The sequence below is a fragment of the Leopardus geoffroyi genome, chromosome A1 (genome assembly GCF_018350155.1).
Source record: "Leopardus geoffroyi isolate Oge1 chromosome A1, O.geoffroyi_Oge1_pat1.0, whole genome shotgun sequence".
NCBI classification, from domain to species: domain Eukaryota; kingdom Metazoa; phylum Chordata; class Mammalia; order Carnivora; family Felidae; genus Leopardus; species Leopardus geoffroyi.
This window is the reverse complement of record NC_059326.1, coordinates 97,232,230-97,259,389: the sequence shown is the minus strand read 5'-3', so window position 1 is coordinate 97,259,389 and position 27,160 is coordinate 97,232,230. Positions and strand designations below refer to the sequence as shown.

Below are 27,160 nucleotides of genomic sequence, written 5' to 3'. Positions count from 1 at the left end.
GAATATTAGTACATAAGAGAAAACACACCAATGAATATCCTTATACCTCCCAGCTCTTTAACATTTCTGAAAATAAATTGATGATAAATGCTTTGTCTTTGGGAAAAAATAGTTTCTTTTGTATGTTATATGATAGTATAGTGTCATATGCTTTAGAGACAGATAAAAATGGTTATTTCATAAAACAGTATTGTTTCACAACAAACTGTAATTGAATAGTATAGAAATTGAGAACCCCAACCATTTTGCATGAAGAAAAAATGAGATTTTTGTGATTGAAGAACTAAGAAACTTGTTGCTTTTTAAATTTTGATCATAGTTTATATTTCTTAATGTTTCTTGATAAGTAGAAATAATGTCAGCATTTTAGTGTTAGAAAATGAATATATAAAGTTTTATTTCTTTAAATGAATACAACAAATATGTATATATTATAGCATATGTGTTGTATATAAAGACTTTTTAATTAATATTTTCTTATATACATGAGAATTATGCATGTGCTGGTGTTTGTAACTCTTGATTAGCTGCAGTAATGAAGAATGGAGGGAAGGATTTGATTGATAACCAGAAAAGAGAATCATTATAAAATTAGTTGATGCATGGTACAAAGTGGGTTTAGATTAACTGAAGTTAAAATTCTTCTAACATTTGGGAACTCAGGATATCATCTATTGAGTTAGGCTTTTGAAGAAGGGATTTTTTTTTCCTTAAATTTCTGAAGTATATGCTATTTTAAATCTTTAACAAAGTGTTTAAAGATATCAGTCTTTTTCCTTTTCCAAATGATGAAAACACTTATTCTTTTATTGTAAATTATTAAATATTCCATTTATTGAGCAGCCCTTTTGTCAGTGTTAACAACATGCTTTTGTTAGGATTTGAACAGTTTGGTCACCATAATTATTTATGCTGTAATTATTTATTTTTTTATTTTTATAAAAAGTTTTTATTTTTTATTTTGAGAGAGAGAGAATCCGAGGCAGGCTTTGAACTATCACTATAGAGCCTGCTGTGGGGCTCGATTTCACGAACTGTGAGATCAGGACCTGATCTGGAATCAAGAGTTGGACACTTCACTGACTGAGCAAGGTGCCCCACTTTGCTGCATTTAAACTTGCAACACTCTGCAACTCAAATTTATAACAAAAATTAGTTTATCAGCAGTAATGGTTTTGGATAAAACTTCACTTTTGATAGTGAATGCTTTTTTCATTTTGCAGTGTATGTAGTATCATGTCGTTTTATTATTTTGTGGTTTCAGACATAATATGGCATTTAAAATAAAGGTGTTTTCATTGATGTGTGGCAATTTTAATGTTTTCAAAGCCTTCCACATTGGTAAGAAAGAAGTGAAACTGTCATTATTTGAGATTACATTGTACTACAGAAAACCCTGAAGACTCCACCAAAAAATTACAAGAACTAATAAATGAATTCAGTAAAGTTGCATGATACGCTAGTATATAGAAATCTGTTATGTTTCTATACATTAACAATGAAGTATCAGAAAGATAAACAAAGAAATCAATTTCAATTATAATTGTACCAAAAAGAATAGAATACCTAGCAACAAATTTAACTAAGGAGGTGAAAGACCTTTAGCATGAAAACTATTAAGATGTTGATGAATGAAATTGATGAGGACACAAACAAATGAAAGGTATATCATGCTCATGGATTGGAAGAATTAACATTTTTAAAATGTCTGTAATGCCCATAGAGTTCTACTGATTCAGCGCAATACCTCTTAAAATACCAGTAGGGGTACCTGGGTGGCTCAGTTGGTTAAGTGTCTGACTCTTGATTTTGGTTCAGGTTATGATCTCACAGTGGTGAGATTGAGCCTTGCATCAGGCTCTGTGCTGGGTGTGGAGCCTGTTTAAGATTCTCTCTCTCCCTCTCCCTCTGCCCCTCCCCTGCTCTTGTTCACATTCTCTCTCTCTCTCTCTCTAAAGTAAAGTAAAGTAAAATAAATAAAATAAAATACCAATAGCATTTTCACAGAACCAGAGCAAATAATCCTAACATTTGCATATCACCACAAACTGCCCCGAATAGCTAAAGCAATTTTGAGATAGAAGAACAAAGGTGGAGGTGTTACAATCCCACATTTTAAGATATACTCTGAAGCTATAGAAATCAAAATAGTGTGGTACTAGCACAAAAAGAGACACATATATCAATAGAACAGGATAGAGAGCCCAGAAGGAAACCCACACTTCCATGGTCAGTTCATCTACAAACAAATGAGGCAAGAATATGCAATGGGGAAAAGATAGTTTCTTCTACAAATGGCGTTAGAAAAACTGGACGGCTACATTCAAAACAGTGAAATTGGACTACTTTCTTATACCATACACAGAAATAAACCCCAAATGGTTTAAAGTCCTAAATGTGAGACCTGAAACCATGAAACTCCAGAAAGAACACATTGACAGTAAAGTCTTGGACGTTGGCCTTAACAGCATTTTTATGGATATGTCTCCTCAAGCAAGGGAAACAAAATAAAAAATATAGTGTAAAAAATGGTGCTGGTAATGCACCAAAATTAAAGGTTTCTGTGCAGTGAAGGAAACAATAAACAAAATGAATATGGGAAGGTGTTTGAAAATGATAAATCTCATAAAGGGTTAATATCCAAAATACATAGAGAATTTATTCAACTCAACATCCAAAAACAAATAATCCAATTAAAAATGGGTATAGAACCTGAATAGACATTTCTCCAAGAAAGAAATACAGATGTCCAACAGACACACAAAAAGATGCTCAACATCACTTATCAGGGAAATGCAGAGCAAAACCACAATGAGATATTACCCCATACACCTGTCAGAATGACTGGTATCAAGAAGACAAGAAATAACATGTTGAGAATATGAAGAAAAAGGATGCCTTGTGCACTTTTGGTGGGAATGTAAATTGGTACATCCAGTATGAAAAGTATGGAAGTTCATCAAAAAATTAAGAATAGAGGGGCATCTGGGTGGTTCAGTCGGTTAAGTGGTTGACTCTTGATTTCAGCTCAAGTCATGATCTCATGGTTTGTGGGATTGAACCCCACATCGGGCTCTATGCTGACAGCACGGAGCCTGCTTCGAATTTTCTCTCTCCCTCTCTCTTTGTCCCTGCCCATCTTGTGTGCACTGTCTCTGTCTCATTCTCAAAAATAAATAAACATTAAAAAAATTAAAATAGAAATACCATGTGACCAATAATTCCATCTGTGAGTATTTACCCACAGAAAATGAAAACACTAATTTGAGTAGATATATGCACCTCTATGTTTATTGGAGCATTATTTACAATAGCCAAGATATGGAGGCAACCTAAGTGTCCATCAGTAGATGAATGGATAAAGAAGAGGTGGTGTACACACACACACACACACACACACGCACACACACACTTACACACAATGGAATATGATTCACCTGTAAAATAAGGATGAGGTCTTGCCGTTTGTGTGATAACGTGGGTAGACATGGAGAGTATATTATGCTAAGTGTAATAAGTCTGACAGAGAAAGACAAATACCATATGATTTCACTTACACATGGAATCTAAAAACCAAAACAAATGAACAAATAAAGAACACAAACAGACTCATAAATACAGAGAACAAACTGGTGGTTGCCAGAGGAGAGGGGTGTAGAGGGATGGGTGAAATCGGTAAAGGGCATTAAGAGGTACACATTTCCAGTTGTAAAGTAAATAATCACGGAAATGAAAATTGCAGCATAGGGAATATAGTTATTAATATTGTAATAATGTGCAGTGACAGGTGGTAACTACATTTATTGTGGTGATCATTGTGTAATGTATAGAATTGTCAAGTCGCTGTATTGTATACCTGAAACTAATATAACATTGTGTGTCAACTATGCTTCAATAATAAAAATTAAAATAAAAAGTGAAAGTTCAGAAAAGTAGGTGTTTTCATTGATTTGTGGCAATTTAAATGCTTTCAAATATTTTATTCATTCCTTTATTCCTTCTTTTATTCATTCTTCCTCACATTTTTTGCTTCCTTCCCTTCTTTCTTTCATGGTTAGTTCATGGTGTAGGTGATCCATCTGCAGTTGTGTGTGTTTTGTACAGTTCTATGCAAGTACATCCATATTGTTTTCCTTATCATCCAAGGAGCTTTCTAGTTTTAATCTAACTCAATAATACTGGGTTGCCTTGTGCTTAATGTCAGCACACTTTTTTAAAAAAAATAAAAATGTATTCAAAATTAAAAGTGATCAAGACCACTTGGGTAGGCTTTAGGAGGGGGGCTGTGGAAAAAAAAGATTTGGTGGAGCGGATGATATGGAGGTGATATGACGGAGCATTTCAAAGAGTAGATATATGTATGTAGAAAATTACTTAAGGATAAAATAAAACGCTTACTTCAAAATAACAAAAATATTTACAAGGAGGACATGTTCTGTGAAACCACATGACCTTTTGTGAACAGTGTATATGTAACCATAGTGATGTAAGCACTGTTGATTGATTTAACTAAAGCTATTAGATGATATGAGAGTAAGGAGTGATGGAAGAAAGGTAAATCCTCATTTATTCTAAGGGGCTGTTGTGACACAGTGCATTAATTAAGAGGAAGGGCTCAGGAGCCAGATTGCTTGAGTTTAAAGCCTTAATAGCTCTGTAAATTGTAACCCTGGGCAAGTTCATTAACCTCTCTGTGCTTTCGTTTCATCATTAGTAAAATGGACATGATAAAAGATATACTTCTTTATTGGTTTATTGTGAGCATTACATGAATCAGTCAGTGTATTATTATGTACATTGAAGTCAGCTATTATGATAATAAATGGTAGCTTGTAGATAGTATTTAAATTTGATAAATCAAAAATTAGTAAGACACATTATATAGAAATATGGAGATAACTACCAAAGGAAATAGCTGAAAGAGTTAAAGTGATTGCTTCTGGGAAGTGGTATTGGGGAGTGTATCTGGGAACATTATAGATCTTTTGGCACTATTTAATTTGACATTTATCTGTATGTTGATAGAAGTTCGGAGAGTGGTTTAAGAACGTATCGTAGTCTCAGAGGTTGTAAGGAGGGAAGAAAACAGTAGGACACGCTGGAAAATGTCCTAAACCTCTCCTCCCCCCTCCTCCCGTCCCTTTTCTCGTAAGAGCTACTCCACGTTAGTTTCAGGCTCCCTCACAGCTCTGGCTTGCTGCATTTTCTTTTTAGTTACAGTCCCAGCAAATTCTGACTCTCCTATTTCGTTTGCCAACTTTCAGGTTGATGAATTTAACTGTCCTCAGCGTCTCTAGATTTACCTTTTTGTATTATTGTAATCAACACTTCAGGGACTTAGGGGCAAAAGAGGTTGACACAAAAATGTCCCTGAAGGGTGTATGTGTGTGTGAGTGGTTGATGAATACTGTTACTAGCCATACTTTTTGTTTTTGTTACCAACATATGTAATGTAATTACAAAGTTATTTTTAATTACTTTAGTAAATTCTGTATAACATTACTGTTTTGTGTATTAATATGCTGTGTGTGTTGTGCTATCATGGTGAAATAATTTACTTTGAGGATATATGAAGCAGTGTTATATACATTGATAAAGGTAACGGGGGCTGTATGTAGGTGAACTGGTTAGAGAGGGACTCCATCACTTACTTGATCAGGCTTGACATTCCTAGTTGGGCTGGTGGAGAAGAGCCAGACAGTGACTGACCACTGTAGACCAAAATAACCAGAGGAAGGAGGCTGAGGCAAAATAGTGAATCAGTTGGGTATACTAGGATAAAGGAGAGGATTCTTTTTTCTTAAATGTTATTTATTATTTTTGAGAAAGAGAGAGAGAGAGAGAGCTCAATCAGTGGAGGGTTGGAGAGAGAGGGGGACAGAGGGTCCGAAGTGGGTTCTGTCCTGACAGCAGTCAGCCCCGTGTGGGACTCGAACTCGTGAACTGTGAGATCATGACCTCACCCATTGTCAGATGCTCACATGACTGAGCCACCCACATGCCCTAAAGGATAGGATTCTTGTGACAAAAAGGTGGTTTTTAGTGCTAGAAGCTAGGACATTGGAAAAACAATCACTGATGATAGTTAATGGAGTTTATAGGGATGGTCACCATATTTCCCCACTCTAAAGTTTTTACATTTTTCCTCTTTCTATACCCTTTATTATTTTGAAGTAGGCCATAAATCCAGTCTGCATTCAGGTGGGTAGGAGAGATTAAGCAAGCTCCACCTGCTGTATTATGGAGTACTTATGTTTATTACTTGGAATTCTTCTGTAAGGAAGATTTGTCTCTCCTCTCCTATTTATTTATTTTGCATTTTGGGTCATAATCCAAATAGTTTGCTACTTACTTTGTTACTCACATTGTTCCATTTTGGTCATTGAGAGCTCTTTAAATTAAGATTGGTTTCTGTGTCCCTTTGATATGACCCATTATTATTACTTTTTTTTTTCAGCACTTTTTTTCTGGACATAAAGAGTTAGGCAGTTATCTTCAAGTTGACGTACTATAAAATATAATTACTACTGAAATGTAGAATAAATTATTCAATTTAGTTAAACACAAATTTCGTTTTTCATAATCTTAACCAATAGTTAGCTTAATGTTATCTTATTTGATTAGTAAACCCGGAAACACACCCAAGTAGAGGAAAATGTGCACTTGTATTCTATTAATACTGATAACTCAGAGAAACTAGCTCTTTTTATTCGGCTGTGGTCTGTAATACAAGTCTTGTGAAAGTTATCTATCACGTAATGAATCAGATGTTCATCATGAAAGTTTTAAAAGTGTGTTTGTCTACGTGCAAATCTATGTTTTGATTAATTTTTTAATTAAAGGAAAACAAAGTGTTGCGGACAGTTCCCCTTTTAGCAGCATGCCTCCCCCAGGACAAGTGTAAAGTCAAGATTGGTCGTCGCTTCAGTGAAGAAAGGTAAATTACTTTTTAGGGCACTTTAGCATAACTCTTAGCTACACAGAGCTTTAAAAATGATTTCCTTTACCTTATCCTTCAGACCCAGAACATGGTACATTGGCAGAGGTAAAAAAAGAAATATATATATATATATATATATATATATATATATATATATATATATATATATATAAGACAATCAAAGCAAACAAAAAGACCCTCAAAAAACATGAGCCAGAGTGCAATAGACAAAGGGATTATCTGAATTCCATAGTAATATATGTTGAGCCTTTTAAAGGCATATTTTCCTGTTTATTTCATTTTGGTTAAAACTGCCTTTGGGATGATAGAGTATTTGTATTAGATTTAGTTTTGTTTTTTCTTCTTTTAATTAACAATTATATATGATAAACATTTATGTAAATAAACACATATTTATCCATTTTTAGACCATTAAAGCTTTCTAAGGCAGTGCGACTAGTACTATATTTAGTATTCTTGTTACAGCATGTCATGTTTTTTTAAAGGATAGAATGCCTTCTCCTGTCATATTTAAAATATTCTTTTTGATGAAGCCCAGTATTTTTTATAGACAGTAGCCCATTAGTTGATAACTTCACTGACACTTCTATAATGTTCTTGGATCTTATTTCATACTCTATTATATAACCCATTATCAAAAAATATAAATTATATATTATATATTTAAATTTTTCTACAAGTCTTTTTTTAACTTTGAAGCATTTTTTTTTTTTTTTTTGGCTTTTCTGCCCATTCACAAAGCCTTCACAAATTATTCTGATCCTATCTAACACAGTTAAATCTACTTTCATACAAAATTTAACTTTTGAAAATATGAAGATTTCAAAAGAGTAAGTAAGACTCATACTGGCTCCAGGCTCAGGGAAGTGACCAGACTTTTTCCTTCCTTTATTGTTTTGGGTTCCTTTATTATTTGGCTTCATATTATGAAAATAACATCATGTTAGAGTTTTATAAAATTGTGTTTTCCCTTCTCTGAAACTATTGTTTAAGAACACTTTCTCATATAATATTTTCTTATGCAAACTTTTCATTACCTTGCCCTCAGAGGTGAGATTTGCTCTGGACTTGGTGCTGCTGTTGGGGATTTTGCCATTTGGTTGGGAATGGAAGTGAAAACCAGAACTCTTTGCATGGGGGAGTGTCCACATCATTTACATTGTGACACTTCTTTCATATAGAGACTCTTTATAATGAATGATAGTTTGTTTCTCTATAATTCTTGGGTGAATATAGATCTATCCCAACTTGATCCAACTGCAGCTTGGATCTAATTAACCGCAAAAGTGGTGAGCATTTATAGTGGTAGAAATAGCAACTATTTGGGTCATCCTTGACATTTGGCCATCTAACCTGTCCACAAATTTGTTTCTGGATGAGAAACTTGACCCTTTTTCAGATAGCTCATCCCATTTTGAACCATATTAAGTGCGTGATGTAGTGCTTATTCAGGAAATTATTATTTGCTGATGGTTTTTAAATGAAAGCCAATTAAGATTATTGATTTAATATTAATCTGGCAATGGAGTGATTAATTTAAGCTTTTGTTAGAGTACATGATGTAACCATGAGGAATCGTTCAGAGACCTACTGCTTTTGGTGTCCTTTGTAAATGGAATTTAAAAATGCTAGTCTTCAGTTTTTGGCCTCTAGTATATTGGAAAACAGGTGGGTTTTATGTATCAACCCCCAGTGACTTTCTAAATTCATTTGGTATTTATTGAAATTGTTCTGTAGCTTACCCCTAGAACTTTGTGTGGAGATAGCATATCTAGAGATAAGGTCATTTTGACCTTTCTGCCTGTTACTTCTTTTTCTTGCTTTATTGCAGTAACTGGAAGCTTTAGTACAGTATGTATTAGGAGTGGTGAAAGCCAGCGTTTTTACCTTGATCCCAGTCTCAGGGGACGTTGTTAAGTATGATGTTGGCTGTACATTTTTGTGGATGCCATTTATCAGTTTGAAGAAGATGCCATTAATTATCTTTAATTGACTCTTCAACTTGTTTCCTTCCCTTCGAGGGTGTTTTGTTACTTCCAGACAGTGGCTGTCTCTTTCCTTATTACATCTCCAGTACCAAAATGCTTTGGTGTATATTTTTGAAGGAAGCACACTAAGAATAATAAAACTTCTTTCCCTTCACAAACTACTAATGATTTTTTTTTTTTTTAATTTTTAGAGATCCTGAACTTTCAACTGTTTGTCGGAAGTCTGATACATTAATATTATATCCAGGGGCTGAAGCTGCTAATTTGGAAGAATTTATATTAGATTCTCCTATTTATCCTTCCACAATCATCATCATTGATGGTACATGGAGCCAGGCTAAGGACATTTTCTATAAGAATTCTTTGTTTCGCCTGCCCAAACAGGTAACCTAGTGTTTTAACATAGAACAAATGCAATTGTGTAATTTTGTATGTTGTATATGCTTTCTGTGAGGGGTCACACTTACATTTTTACATACGTATTTGATAGTATTTATGTGCGTGAATGCATGTACATAGATATGTATATGCTTGTGTGTGTTTGATATATATATATGTGGAAAATTTGAAATTTGTTCATCTTTCTCAATTCTTACCACCAAACTTCACCATAGTTAAGGTATTTGACTATATTAAGAGTATCTCAGACATTTAATCAGTGAAGTGTAAGGACTAATTATTTCTGTGTGAATTAATGTTTTTGTTAAGTGTTATGTTTAAATACTTCTATTTGGTAACTAAATACCCTCTTCTTGTTAGGAATGACTGAATTTTCATTTATTATTTTAATTAGTTTATCCCTCAATTTGTTGATGATGATACATATCTTGTATTGAGCCATTCTTTTGTTCTTGGAATGAAGTCCACTTGATCATATATATTATCCTTTTGATAGATGGCCAAATCTTATATTTTATTAAATGCCATTTGGCCTGCCTGGGTGGCTCAGTCAGTTAAGTGTGTGACTTCCGCTCAGGTCATGATCTTGCAGTTCTTGAGCTCGAGCCCTGCATCCGGCTCTGTACTGACAGCCTGGAGCCTGGAGCCTGCTTCAGATTCTGTGTCTCCCTCTCTCTTTGCCCCTCCCCTGATGGTGCTCTGTCTCTCCCTCTCTCTAAAAAATAAACATTAAAAAAAGTAAAAAAAAATATATATATAGCATTGAATTATAATTTGTATATTTTTTGTACTTTTATAATCAGATTTGGTTATGAAGATAATCTTAACTTTACCAAATGAATAGGAGAGATTTTAATATTTTTCCATGGCCTAGAATAGTTTGAATAATATTGGAATGCCTTGCTTCTTAAAAATTAGATGGAACTTAGGTGAAACCCCCTGGTCCTGGTCTTTTTAAACATAATAACTTTTAAACTCTTCTTTCAAACTCTTATGGAAATTATTCAAACTTTCTTCTTCTATTTGGTTCACTTTTTAAATAACTTTTATCTTTTTTGGGGGAATTGTTTCTTTTTCACCTGAGTTAACAAATTGCCTGATATGTACCTGAATGTATTCTTAAATACTTATTTTAATTTATTCTGAATATGTCCTTTCTCCTTTCTAATCATATACTCTCACTTTTTCTCCCCATGAGCATGTTCAAAAGATGTTTCTACCTTTTTATTTAGCTTTTAAAAGTATTAGCCTTTAGACTATTTTGATGGCTGTTATACTTCATTCTTATTTCCTTCATTTGTACTTTTATCTTGATCACTTTCTTTCATCTTTTCCAGCTTGTTCTGTTTTTGTAAGGTTTTACTGTGTACTATGTTCCTTTACTAAGGTGAGTCCCTTCTTTAATAATAAAGGGAGAGAAGGCTGCCATATTTCTTCTTAGTGTAACATTCATTGTATCCTATAGTTTGGGGTTGATGTATGTTTGTATTTATAGCATTGATATAATTTGTAATTTGTGTTGATTTCTTTCTACCCATGGATTATCAATGACTTCTTAATTCTCATGCATTAACAACACTTTTGTCCCTATTTTATTTTTATTTCTTATTTTGTTAGATTGTGATAAAAGAAGGTTGCCTGCAATATTTTGAATATGTTTATGATTTCTATGTGTGTTAGTACATGGCAATTTTTTGTATCTTTTCTGTGATGATAAAAAATTCACATTTTCAAATGATGAAAATATTTCCCTTTTTAAGGTTTGGTAATTTGCATTTTTCTTTATACTTTAGTTTTTGTCACCTATGGGGTGTTTGATACTGAAAAAGGTGTATGAGAAGCTTCCGTTCAGTCTTTTAAATGAAGTTATCTCTACCTTTCCTGTAGTTTTGTGTATTTATCTGCTCTGTTGTATATATAACAAGACATGCTCTTAGTGAAAAATAATATAGATTTTAATAGATTATTTTATTCTAAGATAATAATAATAGATGCTGACAATCTAATCTCAAATTCTTTGTAGTTTTCATTCCCTTTGGTTAAAATGCAGGTATGGTTTTTAAATGAGACTCAACTATGCAAAAATAGTTCAAAAAAATAGCTAATGTGTTGAGTGCTTTGAATGGGCCAGTCCCAATTCCAGGTGTTTTCCATGTATTAACTTGTTTAAATCTTCCTCAAAGGATTGTTACTGTCTTAGGTAACATGTAAGGAAACTGAGGTGCAGATGTCTTAAATAGTTTGCATTAGATCACATAACTGTTTCACAGCAGAGCAATTTCAACCCATCTAGTTTCGAGCCAAAGACTGTGGTCTTATCCAAAGTGGCATGATGCTTCTAAAAGGGAAGCTTCCATCGAGGATACTTACCTAGGATAGCTTCTGAAGGTTTATCTGGTTTCTTAAGTGTTCTGTGTTCCACAAGAACCAACTCCTAAAGGCATGGTTGCTGTTAGGTTGTGTCACATTTTAGCAAGATTTGTATTCATATTACAATTAGATATTGCCCAATATACAAGGAAAGTTTAATGAAAGTCTTGTATCTGTAAAATGTCTTAGTGAAAATATTTGAATTGTTTTTCCTTTTCTGCATGCTTATGCTATGTCTGTGTCTCTCATCTTTCATTTTGTGGTAGCTACGTGAATGCCATAGAAATAAACTACAAAGTCACCGTAAAAAGATTAAAAGATATTTTAAAATTTATAATTTACCAAACCTGTTTTCTTCTTTAAATTGATTAGCGTATAAGGAAATAGGTAAATTAAATAGCTTCCTCAGTCTGACTGTGCTGTATGTTTTTTATGACTTTTTCCTTTTCATGTTTTCCCAAACCAGAAGCAAATATAGGTGGATATTTGTTTACCCTTGAAAACGATATATTACAACCATCAGATAAAATAAAATGCTTAAAAGAAACATTAAATAGATTTGAGTACACAGGGGAGAATACCACCTTAAACTAAAGTGAAAGGCAGATGGTTTTCTGGAAAACTGTGAATCCAATAAAAGCTTCATAAGCTTAGATTTCTTACAAATGAATAAGATGAAGGTGAAAATCTTAAAAAAAAAAAAGGGCCATACATATGAAAACAAAGTTCACAAAAGAGAAAATAAATGTATTTATAAAAATCATAATTTAACCTTTATGTTGAAAGAGGTTCAGACGTCCAGAAAACATCCTGTATTATCCAGGAATAATACAGACATCCCTCAAATGCCCTTAAGTTTTAACATTATGCATTATTTGCCTTATCAGTCTCTCTCTGTGTATTTTATACTTTTCTGTGCCCTTTGAGAGTAAGGAATAGATATCTAAATTTACTTTTTGAAATTGAAATGTTACTAGTTCTAGCAAGAATGTCTTTTCCTAAATATTTTTTTTTTTTGTCCCGAAATAAAAAAAAATAGTAATTTAAAGCCCAACACAATTTACAAAAATGTGTATATTTTGAGATAGTTTCATCTTAATATACATGGGAAATGTGGGTCATCTTAGGAATAATAATACGTATGGCTTTTTAGAGTGTCATACAATACCCAGCCCAAACATGAGTGTGGGTTGGTTTGACAAAATATGTTTCTGGAAGTTGTTGCAAAAACCAGTGAAATATGTACATTTACTCTTTCTGAAAAAAAAAAAAGATTTTTATCTGTATATATACACATACATATACACAGATGGATAGGTAAGTTGAGATGAAAAAGGGATTGACTTAAAAAAAAATTTTTTTTTAACGTTTATTCATTTCTGAGAGACAGAGGGCGACAGAGCATGAGCGGGGAAGGGGCAGAGAGAGGGAGACACAGAATCTGAAACAGGCTCCAGGCTCTGAGCTGTCAGCTGTCAGCACAGAGCCCGACATGGGGCTTGAACTCACGGACTGTGAGATCATGATCTGAGCTGAAGTTGGACGCTCAACCGACTGAGCCACCCAGGTGTCCCAATGGGATTGATTTTTTAAAATGGAAATATCTTTAGACATCTATTAAATGATACTGATAATTATAGTGGTTTGGTAATAAGTTCTGAACTACCTTCTGTAACACTAAATTGCTTATTTTTAATATATTTTCCCATTCTTGAAAAATTTCCCATTCATATGTAATGATTTTTATTTAATTAGTAACTGTTCCCCAGCTATTCTGGAAAACAATTTTATTACACAATAGACTTTCCCAGTGGCCCTGCTTTAATAAGTGAATACACTTAAGCTATAGGTAACATGCATCGTTCATGAATAATTAATGACAGAAGTCCATCTCTAACTCAAACAAAAAAACAAAGTATACAGGTCATGTAATGGGGAAGTTCAGAATGGGTAGTTGCAGCCTCAGACTTGCCTAGATCTGGTTCTCAAGCAGCTCTCTGTTTTGGAGGTTTGTTTCCTTTTGTGTTAGCTTGAATTATCTCTTATACAGAATGGACTTCCTCCCTGCTGCTGAAAGACGTCTGTGGAAAGCAGCAGATTGGTCTCCCCTTGGCTTTATTTATCTTAACAGAGAGGTGATTTCTCTTCCCCAGAGCAGAATCCCCCTACTGTTGACGTAGGGGTGAATGGTGGTACCACTGTTGACAGCAGGACCACATGAATCTGGAAATTTCTTCAAGGACTTGGGATGTTGTTATCAGGACTATTTAAAGGCATGGATGGGCAGACAAAAAATTTATAGATAACCAGACTATTATACATGAGTTGTTTACTTATGAAAGTATGTTTGTTTATAGATATTTCTTGATTCATTCAAAATTAGTACTGTATAGAAATATTTTCATAATTCTTTCTTGTGGTCTTGTTCGGCAAGGGAAAAACAAAAATGTAAAATATGACATGAAACTTTAGTTCTTGCCTAGGTTTCCCAATCTATAAATAACGTAAGTTGATTAAATTTTATTTCTAAATGTAATTTGTCAATTTTTTTTTTTTTTTTTTTTTTTTTAACCACACCATCAGTACACTTATTTCCACTTCCTGCTTTTTGGATAAATTTGTCTTCACAGGTACTCTTAGTTTAGCTGATCCATTCAGTTTCTGTAGTAGTATAAAAATTTTGCTGTAAGTGCATAAGAAAAAATGGCAGAAAGAAAAAAAATAGAATTAAAGTCCAAAGTATTGCTTTCTTTACAGAAAAAATACAGTTTTTTCCCCCCAAATAAAATAACCATATGTAAACTTCATAGTTACCTATTTGAGGACTGAAAGAATTGTAATATTCTGCCATTAAATTAGTCTCTTAATTTTAATCTGTGTTTCTAATATATCCAGACTATTTGGCAGTGAATCTCTTCCCTCAGAGGAATTTTACACAGGAGATTCTTGACATTGGCTAGGAATAAATCCAGGGTGAATATGGAAATGTTTGCGGAGGCTCCCAGCCTTTTTCATAAACTTATTTCCAGTGAGTTATTTGCATATTCTTGCTCTCCAGCCTTAAAACTTCACTAGCGCTGAATTTCTCATTTGATAAGCAGAGCACTGTTGGGACCACTCAGGGACTAAAACATTTTCATGAAAACTGTTTCTTGTGTCTACATGGACCTATTATAAACTGGTTTATGTTATATATCTAATCTGTTGCCAAATTCAGAGTCATCATTATCCTGTTATTTTTTTACTGAGATATAATTGATAATGTAATATTATATTAGTTTCAGCTGTACAACATAATGCTTTGATATTTGTATTTATTGTAAAATGATCTAAGTCTAGTTAACATCTGTCAACATAGTTACAAAATTTTTTTTCTTGTGATGAGAACTTTTAAGATGTATTCTCTTAGCAACTTTCAAATGTACAATACAGTATTATTAAGTGTAGCTGCCATCACCGTGACTTACTTATTTTATAACTGGAAGCTTGTACCTTTTGATCCCACTCGCCCATTTCATCTCCCCTCCACCCTTCACCTCTGGCAACCCCAGCTCTCTTCTCTGTGTCTGGAGCTCATTTTTTAAAAAAATTTTTTTTTTCAACGTTTATTTATTTTTGGGACAGAGAGAGACAGAGCATGAACGGGGGAGGGGCAGAGAGAGAGGGAGACACAGAATCGGAAACAGGCTCCAGGCTCTGAGCCGTCAGCCCAGAGCCTGACGCGGGGCTCGAACTCACGGACCGCGAGATCGTGACCTGGCTGAAGTCGGACGCTTAACCGACTGCGCCACCCAGGCGCCCCTGGAGCTCATTTTTTAAAATGAATTTATTTTAGATTCCACATATAAGTGAGGTTATTGTCTTTATTTGCCTGACTTATTTCACTTAGCCTCATGCCCTCAAGGTCCATCTGTGTTGTTTCAAAGGATGAGATTTTCTTAAAAAAAAAAAAAAAAAAAAAATTTTTTTTTTTCAATGTTTATTTTTGAGAGAGAAAGACAGAGTGTGAGCCGGGGAGGGGCAGAGAGAGAGAGAGAGGGAGACACAGAATGCAAAGCAGGCTCCACGCTGTCAAGCACAGAGCCTTAGAAGGAGCTTGAACGCACCAAACCACAAGATCATGACCTAGCTGAAGTTGGACACTTAATGACAGATCTCCCAGGTGCTCCAAGATTTCTTTATTTTAATGGCTGAATGATATCCATTGTGTGCGTGTATGTGTGTGCGTGTATGTGTGTGTGTGTATGTGTGTGTGTGTGTATATATATGTATATGTATGTATATATATGTATACGTGTATGTGTGTATATATATGTGTGCATGTGTATGTACATACCGTATTTTCCTTATGCATTTATTCATCTATAGACACTGAAGTTGTTTCCCTATCATGGTTACTGTAAATAATGCTGCAGGGAACATGGGCTTGCAGATACCTTTTAAAATTTTTGGGTCTTTGTTTTCTTCAGATTATCTTAAAAAAATTTTTTTTAAGTTTATTTGTTTATTTTGAGAGAGACAGAGACAGTACGAGTGAGAGAGGGGCCGAGAGAGATGGAGAGACAGAATCCTAAGCAGGCTCCACACTATCAGCACAGAGTCTTGACACGGGGCTTGAACTCATGAAACCCTGAGATCATGACGTGAGCTGAAACCAAGAATCCGGCGCTTAACCAACCGAGCCACCCAGGCACCCCTTCAGGTTATCTTTTTAATTTTATCCAAAATTTCAGTTTTCTTTACTTCTGTCACAGCACCAGCATTGGGAGTAGGCTTACTTTTTAATACCCTTTTCCTTTTCAAAAGAAACAGCCTTTTTTTTTTTTTTTTTAATTTCACAGAGTAATGTGTAAAAGATTCTCAAAAACTAGGGCACATGACAGCCTCCTTGAGACCTAGATTCTGAATAGCCTGTTTTACTTACTGTTTGTTAAGTGACTTTTGTACCGTATCTTCCAATAAATGTGCTTTAAATTAGTGCCATAGCACAGTAAGTATTTCATGTCATGAAACTTCAGTATCCTTGGGGCATAGTAAGAAGAGTTGAATGTTAAATGCAGAATGCCGGAGGTTTATTATGTCAGTGATTAGTTTTTTTGATCTTTGCATATCATTCGTAATTTTGATGACAGACTATATCCATACCTCTGGGTCTCTTCTGGCTCGTGTTTTGGGGTGTTTGGGTACACATGGACCCTGAGGCTTGTCTCCAACGTTGTAAATGGCATTATATTTACATACAGAACTTGAGTTAACATGCTTCTATTGGTTGTGTGATTCTAGGTAATGGAACGTGAATTCCCAGGAACTGTGATCTTGCTATATGTAAAAGGGTAATTTAAAGAAAATTATCAGAGGGGCTCCTGGGTAGCTTAGTCTGTTACGTGTCTGACTCTTGATTTTAGCTCAGGTCATGATCTTGTTGTTCATGAGGTTGAGCCCTGCATTGGGCTCTGTGCTGACAGTGTGGAGCCTGCTTGGGATTCCCCAGTGTGGCTTAGCTGGTACAGCATGCAACTCTTGATCTTGGGGTCATGAGTTTAAGCCCCATGTTGAGCTTAGAGCTTACTTAAAAAAAGAAAACAAATTAAAAAAAAAAAAAGAAATCTCTGCATGAAATTCCTTGCCTCCCTGCTTCTGTCTGTTCCTCATTAAGTTCTTTTTTTTAAAAAAAAATTTTTTTTTTTCAACGTTTATTTATTTTTGGGACAGACAGAGACAGAGCATGAACGGGGGAGGGGCAGAGAGAGAGGGAGACACAGAATCGGAAACAGGCTCCAGGCTCTGAGCCATCAGCCCAGAGCCCGACGCGGGACTCGAACTCACAGACCGCGAGATCGTGACCTGGCTGAAGTCGGACGCTTAACCGACTGCGCCACCCAGGCGCCCCCAGAATCCTCATTTTAATAAGCTACCCAGATAATTCTGGTGCACGTTAAAGTGTGAGAAGCATTGCTGTACTAGGTATTTTTCCACCGAGATAATTCACAGCCTTTAAACTTAGCCCTTCACAGCGTACAATCCAGTGGATTTTAATACACATTCAGAGTTGTACGCCTTTCACCACTGTCATACTCCACAGTGTTTTCATGTTCTGGGGTTCCTTCCCCCGACAAGCTCTGTATCCCTTAGCAGTCACTTTCCCATTTCCACTGTTCCCCAATGCAGGCAACTCACTGCTCTATTTGTTGTCTCCGTAGATTTAAAAAATTTTTTTATTAAAAATTTTTTTAAAATTTTATTTTAAATTTTTTTAAATATACATCCAAATTAGCATATAGTGCAACAGTGATTTCAGGAGTAGATTCCTTAGTGCCCCTTACCCATTTAGCCCATCCCCCCTCCCAGAGCCCCTCTCATAACCCTCAGTTTGTTCTCCATATTTGTGAGTCTCTTCTGTTTTGTCCCCCTCCCTGTTTTTATATTATTTTTGTTTCCCTTCGCTTATGTTCATCTGTTTTGTCTCTTAAAGTCCTCATCTGAGTGAAGTCATATGATGTTTGTCTTTCTCTGACTAATTTCACTTAGCATCATACCCTCCGGTTCCATCCATGTGGTTGCAAATGGCAAGATTTCATTCTTTTTGATTGCTGAGTAATACTTTATTGTGTGTCTATATATATATATATATATATACATATATATATATATATATATATATATATATATATATATATATATATATATACACACCACATCTTTTTTATCCATTCATCCATCGATGGACATTTGGGCTCTTTCCATACTTTGGCTATCGTTGATAGTGCTGCTATAAACATGGGGGTGCATGTGTCCCTTCGCAACAGCACACCTGTATCCCCTGGATAAATGCCTAGTACTACAGTTGCTGGGTCATAGGGTAGTTCTACTTTTAGTTTTTTGAGGAACCTCCATACTGTTTTCCAGAGTGGCTGCACCCAGCTTGCATTCCCGTGCAAACAGTCTTAATGTCCCTAGGAGCAGTATCTTAAAACTTGGTGTATGGCTTTGGGGATTAAGAAAAATTGAAGCAGGGTTATATTACCATTCTTCACAAAATGTTATTACATTGAAGATAGTTTAGTTGATAATTTGGACATTTGAGTACGTAAGATACAGTATGTGGTATAGGATGGAAGTCATTAGAAGAAGCAAATGCCCTTAAAAATGTGTATCTAACTTAGAGAAAACTTCTTATTTGAAATGAATATATGATGAGAATCCATTGAAGAATATACTAAGTCTCACTTTTTTTTGCATTAATGGAAAAACATCATTGCCTGGGGTTACCTGAAAACTAAAAATAACAGGTTATATGAAATCTTAAATATTTATAGTTGTAAACACAATAGATACATTTTCCTTATGAATTCTTACATTGACAATGAGAATTTTTATTGTAAAGTCATTTATCAGGAATGGGAAAAACAGTCATTCAGTAATAACAGAAATTGGAATTTTTATTCCTCAGGAGTTTCTTGTTGATCTTTTAGAAATACATACAAAGCAATGGGTGCTTGGGTGGCTCAGCTGGTTTAGCATCTGACTCTTGATTTTGACTCAGGTCTTGTCAGGGTTGTGGGATTGAGCCCTGCATTGGGCTCCTTGCTGACAGTGTGGAGCCTACTTAGCATTCTCTCTCTCTTGTGCTCTCTCTCTTTCTCTGCCTCCCTCACCCCCCCCTTACTCCTGTCTCTACTCCCCAACTCTAAAAATAAAACATGTAAAAACATTATAAATATGTATAGCAAGACAACTTTCTGTGAAGATTTGTTATGGTATCTTCTGTAGATACCAAAGGAGAGCATGCTGTGGAGGTTCACTTTCCATCTCCCTGTCCTTGATTTTCCTTTTCAGTCTCTTTTTGCACTCTGTCAGAGTACAGTAGGTACGTAATCTGCAATGGTAGTTTTTTGAATTGTCCTTTATCATTTGCATTAACCCGCTTTCAGCATAGTGCATTGGTCTATTCTGGTACCTTTTACTTGTCCTTAGCAGCTCAATAAACCCGTCATCACTACAGGTTCCTTGTTGGGATCCTTGTGGTGAATAGATGCCTCTAAGAATAGTCAGCACATAGTTACCTTTCTTTCCATGAAGCCTCTTAACAATTTCATGTATCATTGCCTTGTATTTATTTTGTGAATGTATAATCCTCTTTCCCCTTTAAATTTTATTTTGTAACTCTCATGCAATAAACTGCCCATGTTTAAAGTGTCCAGTTTGCTAAATTTTGGCATAGTATGCACCTGTGAAATCATCACAATGAAGGTAATAAACATATATCCATCACCTACTGAATTTTCTCAAGCTTTATCTTCCTTTATCTCCCTCTGCCCACATCCCCAGACAGCCAGTGATCTTTCTGCCACTGTCAGTTAGTTTGCATTTCCTAGCAATTTATACAAATATAATTATACATTCATAATCATTTTTTGGTATGACATCTTTCACTTGGCATAACCATTTCGCCACTCATTCTTGTTGGCGTCTACCAGAGCTCCATTCTTTTTTATTATGTGGATATACTACACTTTGTTTATGCAGGCATCTGTTGATGGGCTGTTTTCAGGTTTGGGGCTGTTACAAGTAAAGTGGCTGTGCACATTCATTACAGATCTTTGTATGGATGTATGGTTTTTTTTTTTGTTGTTGTTGTTCACCTAGTAATGGAATGCTTGGATTCATATGATAGGTGATGTTAAACTTAAAAAAAATTTTTTTGGCAACTTTGGAAAACTGCCAGACTGTTTTCTCAAATGGTTGTATCGGGGCGCCTGGGTGGCTCAGTCGGTTAAGCATCTCACTTGAGCTCAGGTCATGATCTCACGGTCTGTGAGTTCGAGCCCTGCATCTGGAGCCTGCTTCAGATTCTGTGTCTCCTTCTCTCTGTGCCTCTCCCCAATTCATGCCCTTTCAAAAATAAATAAAACTTGGCAATCTTTATTTATTTATTAAAATTTTTTTTAATGTTTATTTTGGGGGGGGGGCGTGAGTAGGGGGAGGGGCAGAGAGCTAGGGAGGCACAGAATCCGAAGCAGGCTCCAGTCTCTAAGCTGTCAGCACAGAGCCTGATCTGATGTGGGGCTCGAACTCACCAGTTGTGAGATCATGACCTAAGCTGAAAGTCGGGCCCTTAACCACATGAGCCACCCAGGCACCCCGACAAAGGCAGTCTTTTAAATTTTAGCCATTATACTAATTGTATAGGGATATCTTCCCTAAATTGGCTAAATTCGCATTTACCTAATTATTGCTGATGCTAGGCGTCTTTTCATGTGCTTGTTTGCCATCTGTCTTCTTTGGTAAAGTGTACTTCAGATCTTCTGCCCATTTTAAAATTAGCTTCTTTGTTTTCTTATTAATGAGTCTGAGAGTTCTTTTTTCTTACCCCATCCCGCTGCAGGTCCTCGAGTCTGACAGTTCTTTTTTTTTTTTTTTAAATTGTTTTTAAATGTTTTTTAAAATTATTTTTGACAAAGAGACAGAGCATGAGCAGGGGGAGGGGCAGAGAGAGAGATGGAAACACAGAACCTGAAGCAGGCTTCAGGCTCTGAGCTGTCACCACAGAGCCCGCACGGGGCTCAAACTCGTGAACTGTGAGACCATGACCTGAGCCGAAGTTGGACGCTCAACCGACTGAGCCACCCAGGTGCCCCTGAGTCTGGCAGTTCTTTATGTATTCTGGGTACCCGTCCCAGAATATGTAATTTGAAAATATTTCCTCCTAGTCTGTGACAAGTCTTTTCATCCTCTTAGTATAGACTCTCTTTGGAAGTACAAAATTTCTTAATTTTGATGAAATACAAGTAATACATTTTAAAATACATGTATGTGATTTTAAAGATAAAAAAATCTACCAGATAAGTTAGCTTATGTTACCTTTATGCATGGTGGATGGAAAGAGATAAAGTTTCAGATTGTGGTTAACAAAACTATGTACAAGTATATAAATCTTCAGAAATAGAAACGAGAGTTAAAAATTCTTTTACCAGGCCAATCACTTATCAAGCAAGGCAACCAATTAAAAAAACAGATTTGTTAGATAAAGGCTAGAGTCACAGGACATGCTAGGATTCTTCGAATCCAGATGACTTGAGATGTAACTCTTTTGTTACAAGTAAACATTTGTTTATCATAGAAAATAGAGCAGCATGATTACAGTTGTAACTTAACAGACATCCTGTGTACTAGACCTGTGTTCTTGTGAATGCTTTCGTTCTGCGTGTTATTGGGACAGACCCTCTGGCTCAAAGTTCTGCCCCCTGCAGCTATGCGATAAAGAGCCTTAGCATCTCTTCTTATCTTTCTGAGATTCCTTTCACTAGCAGTTGCTAATTAGGAGGGCTCATGTTCTCAAAGATAAACCAGAAATTGCAGTAGTTACTGTCCCTTGGAGGGAAAAAGCAAGGCTGAGAAACTGAAATATTAATAGTGTGAGATAAAAAAGAAAATTTATTTTAACAAATCAAATAGGGATAACTAATGTTTTATATACATAAATATATAACATACATTCATAGACACATATAAACATACACACACACAAGTATATAATGTAGCTATTAATAGAGGATACTTTGTCTTTTGAAGTTTAAGTAAAATTGTCTCATGTTCCATATCAAATATGCTGCGGAAGTTTTCTGCAAAAATGTTATAATCACCTCTTGCGCTGTATTCCTACTGTTATATTCTGTGGATGTTGTCTCTTATGAGCCTTGTGTCTATCCAGATGGGGAAGGTTATGCCTTTCCTACTAGTTATCCCACATCATTCAAACAGAACATTCATGTGTGTGTAGAATAGACTAACGAATGTTGAGTTAGATGAAGTCATGCGGCTTACAGAAAGTTGTGATGAGGTGAACTATTCAAAATTGGTTGTTTAAGGGCGCCTGGCTGGCTCAGTCAGTAGAGCATTTGATTCTTGATCTCTGGGTTGTGAGTTCAGGTACCATGTTGGGTGTGGAGATTACTTAAAAAGAAAATATTAAAATAAATAAATGAATAAAGGGTGCCTGGGTGGCTGAATCAGTTGAGTGTCTGACTCGATTTTGACCCAGGTTCTGATCTAACGGATCATGGGATCAAGCCCTGCATCAGGCTCTGTGCTGGCAGCAGGATACCTGCTTGGTATTCTTTCTCTCTGCCTCTCCCCTGCATGCGTGTGCGTGAACTCTGTCTCTCACAATGAATAAACATTAAAAAAAATTAAGTAAAATTGAATGTTCAGTAATTCTGTTCTTTCTACACATACTTCTAGTTCTTTTGACATAGTTTTTTCTCCCTTTGTCTCTCTCTTTCTTTGTGCATGTCTGCATGTCTGTTTGTTCTGTTTTCACTTCTCTTTTTTTTCAACTTGCCACTGCTTACAAATTCGGTAGAGATTTAGGTATGTCTTTAAATCACTATCTCTTTATATATCTCATTTTGTGGAGAGAATTTTCCTGAACCCAGGCAGAAACCTTAATGTTACCTGGTTAAAAAAACAAAAACAAAAAAATGCTTATTCCTAACACAATTATACACATTATCCTGGAATTAGTGTTTTTTTTTTTTTTTTTTTTTTTTTTTTTTTTTTTTTCCCGTATGTGACATATTGTGGGTCTTTTTCTGTGTCAATACGTACATAAGTATGATGATTCATGTAACCATTCCTTTTACTGGACATTTAGGGTGTGATTACTATATTTTACTGAACATCTGAACACATTAGCTTTCTGAACATGTGAGAATTTTTATTAGGTTCCTAGAAGTGGATTTTGGGTCAAAAAGTATGCGCATTTTATACCTTGAAAGATACTGCCAGGTCAGTCTCCAGTAACAGTTTATGAAATTGTCTCTGGTCCCATTCTCTCAACAGCCCTGGGTATTATGTTATTTTAACTTTTGCTGACATGATGAAGTGGTATCTGATTATTGTTTCACATGTCTTTTTAATTGAATCACCTGTTCTTCCCATAACTCCAAATTTAAAAATAGATGCCAATGCTGTGCATTAAAAGATGTTGATTATAGTCCTCAATAAGGAAATAGATTTTGATCCTGTATTCTTTGTGACATATTTTTTCATAGTAATATATATGCAAAATTATCTAAATATAAATGTTGCATTTTAAGGCAAAAGTTATTTCTGTTTAGCTCTTTCACTTCATTTGATTGAATAACAAATATGCATTAATAGATGAGATTATGGTGATGCTAAAGATGGTAGAAATTCTACTATCATCATCATTATTATTGATTTATTTAAACATTTTTGGTACATAACTCTTTTTACATTTCTGGGGAACTCAGTTTTATTTGTAATGGGATTTTTTCTTCATAATGACAGTACATAATGTTTATAATACTCAACTTTTTTTTAATTAAAAAAATGTTTTTGTCTATTTATTTTGAGAGAGAGACAGAGACTGCAAGCAGGGGAGGGCCAGAGACAGAGGGAGACAGAATCTTAAGCAGGCTCCGGGCTCTGAGCTGTCAGCACAGGGCCAGACGCAGGGCTGGAACCCACAAGCCATGAGATCATGACCTGAACCCGAAGCTGGACGCTTAACTGACTGAGCCACTATCGCACCTCTATAATACTCAGCTTTTAAAGAACATGTAAGACTGCTAAAAATCTCCTTTAGATAGTCAGCTAGAGATTTGGGGGTCCTAACGCTTTCCCTGAAAATTCTGATAGGCTTCAAAGGACCAGATCATACTTGTGTTCTCAAAGTATTTTAAAGCCAGCCTCAAGTGTTACTGGGTTTTTACTGGGTAGAATTGGAATCCTTTTAATCTCTTAACAATGATTATTATTCCCATTAGATTATAGTTTATAACTATTGTTTTTAGGAGGCTGTTTATTTTTAGTTACTATGATGTACAATGTCCATTTCTCTCTCATAATTTCTGTCTTTATCTTTTGAAAAGAAATATTGTCGATATTCTTTGCACTTATGAAAACACATTTAAAATCCTTACTATTTATGTAGCAATTAGTTTTCAAAGCTATATAAAATTTCTCTCCTATGTTTCCTAGAAAAACCTTTTAGGCAGTATTGTTGCCACTGTGTTGTAAGAATACTGACTTCAGTTTATATCATTTTAGACAGTGAATATTAGTAACCAATTTTTTGCTGAAAAAGTGGGAGTTTTACGGTGTATTATTTTCACAGTAATAATTTAATGACTAAAAATGAAGATCAATTAGTAATAAGACCTGGTTTCCATTATGATGTGATACAATGTATAGATGCACCCAAAGAATATACTTTAATTTAAAGTACATAGAACAATCACAGAGTAATACATTTATTTATATGGCATAAAAGGATATAAACAACTTTTTGATGATTTATAAGCCTAAAGCATCTGGTCCTTTGATATCATTAACATCTTTGCATGCAGTCCAAATCTTGCGATCCATATGGCAATCAATTGTGTATACATGAAAGAAGATATCTCAAGAATTATTACAGGCTTATGAGTTCTAGGAGGTTTTAAGTCTACTGTGAATAATATGCTGATTACCATATAAAGTAACAGGTTAACTTTTCCCAAATGGATGCTTGTAGAGGTGATTGTGATCGAAAAAACTGTAGTTCTTGTTTTTACCCTCTACATTGATCAGAAACGTTTTAAATATAAACAGTATGTTCTCTAAGTATGAATAAGATCCGTTGAGATAATTATGCTGAAGAAAAATTATGATAAATGTTTGGATATAACTATAAATTTAACTGTGAGTATTCAGTCTTATCTGGAAATGTGATTTTTTTGGTTTATGGAAGTCTGAGTACTCTTAGCAGTTTACGATATATGATTTGATTTTTATTTGAGTATAAATGGATTATAGTTGTCATATATGCATGTGCTTTATAATTTTAGCTATACATTCCCACAGATGTATCTACATCTTATAAATATTTATTGAGGTCCTACTGTGTTTTAGGTACTATTCAATACAAAGGACACATTTAGAAAAATCTTTTTGCCTTTGAACATTTGATAACTGATATTTCAAGTCTCACATTTGCAGCTTTCCACTATTCAGTACTTCATAAAGTCAAATTATTATCTTTTCATGAATTATTTTGTTTCTCAGAGGATCGCTACATACAGTGATATGTATTGATATAGCATAAGGTAAGAAAAGGTATTGTAAGTAGTCATGTAGACAATTTCTTAGAGTATGTTTCATGGTAAATTGCCCAAAACATAGAATCAATAAAAGGGAAATAAGCATGAATCATTAGTAAGAATATAGGATTATAGTGAACCATCTAATTTAATTTTGAGTGTAGCTTATGTTAAAAATAAATATTCCTAATGAAGTCATTTTGCTCTCTTGATGATCTGAATTGATAAGTTACTTTATGGATAATATTTACTTTATTATCTTAAAGCACTTATAGCACTTAAAGCACTTGTCTAGTTTATGTTGACAGGCCTCAGACACAACTTGCAACCCATTGTCATGCTTAATCAGATACCATGTATCATTTCTGTTTAGACTCATATAGTGTACCCCGATATATGCATTCCAGTTTATATTGTATTTCCTTCAATTACATCAAAAGTGTGATTTAGGCAAGATAATAAGCATTACAGAAAGAATCATCACACCCATTTTGGTCTCTGTTTTAACTTGATTCTCAGTAAAAGTCAAATCGTTCAGTTCAAAAACTGAACTGGTCACGATTGTGAAGCCATTTAGTGTCTGGTTTTCTCCAAATTTGATTGTTTTCTCTTGCTTCACTATTTATGTATTTAAACATAGCTTAACATTTGGCAATGTTAGATTGTCAGGCACACTTATGGTGCAGTGTATTTACTTACATGGATTTGGAATCCTCACCCCCTGTTTTTTCAGTGTTTGGAATTGTGTACTTTAGAGAGAGACCATAGGTTGTTGATAATACCGTGGTTATCAAAATATACACATAGTATCTTGGAAAATATATAAACTGGTACTACAAGTTTTAATAGTCTTTAATATAACTAATTATAAATTTAATTTTATTTGCATATTATATTTTACAATATAGTTATATCCTGAGGGAATATAAAATATATGTGAATAAATACTTGAGTAGTGATTATGATTTTGAGACCCTCTGAGAATTTTTTAATTATTGGTTTTTGTTTGATCTATTAACTCTGTTGTCCAGTCTATCTTAAGGCAAAATACTTTATCTTTTTTATATGTCAGGATTGTGACTATGCTTCCTGGGTGGTTAAAAGACTTTCTTTTCTGCAAACTGAGGTAGCCTTTATTCAGTTCATTGGTACAATTTTGCCCTCATTATCTTCAGAGTAATACCATATCTGCTAAACTTGCTCAAAGTTTTATAGCATTATTCTGTTTACAGTTATTCATTTAGGGATGTTTATATGACAATAAGTAACTTATATTTGCATTTAATATAATTTATTTTTATTAAAAAAATTTTTTTTAACGTTTATTCATTTTTGAG

The 27,160-nt window shown here is 34.7% G+C and overlaps 1 protein-coding gene across 4 annotated transcripts in view; it reads left to right on the top strand.

The window, feature by feature from the left end:
* DTWD2 (DTW domain containing 2) overlaps positions 1–27,160 on the top strand; it is a 230,792-nt gene that overhangs the window by 26,352 nt on the left and 177,280 nt on the right. For all 4 annotated transcript variants that reach the window (XR_006714412.1, XR_006714413.1, XM_045486543.1 and 1 more), the window contains exons 3-4: positions 6,843–6,937; positions 9,141–9,333. Coding sequence is in view for 2 of the 4 variants with exons in the window: in XM_045486543.1 (XP_045342499.1) it covers positions 6,843–6,937; positions 9,141–9,333 (288 nt within the window). In the remaining 2 variants the exon portion in view is untranslated. The remainder of the gene's footprint in view (positions 1–6,842; positions 6,938–9,140; positions 9,334–27,160) is intronic.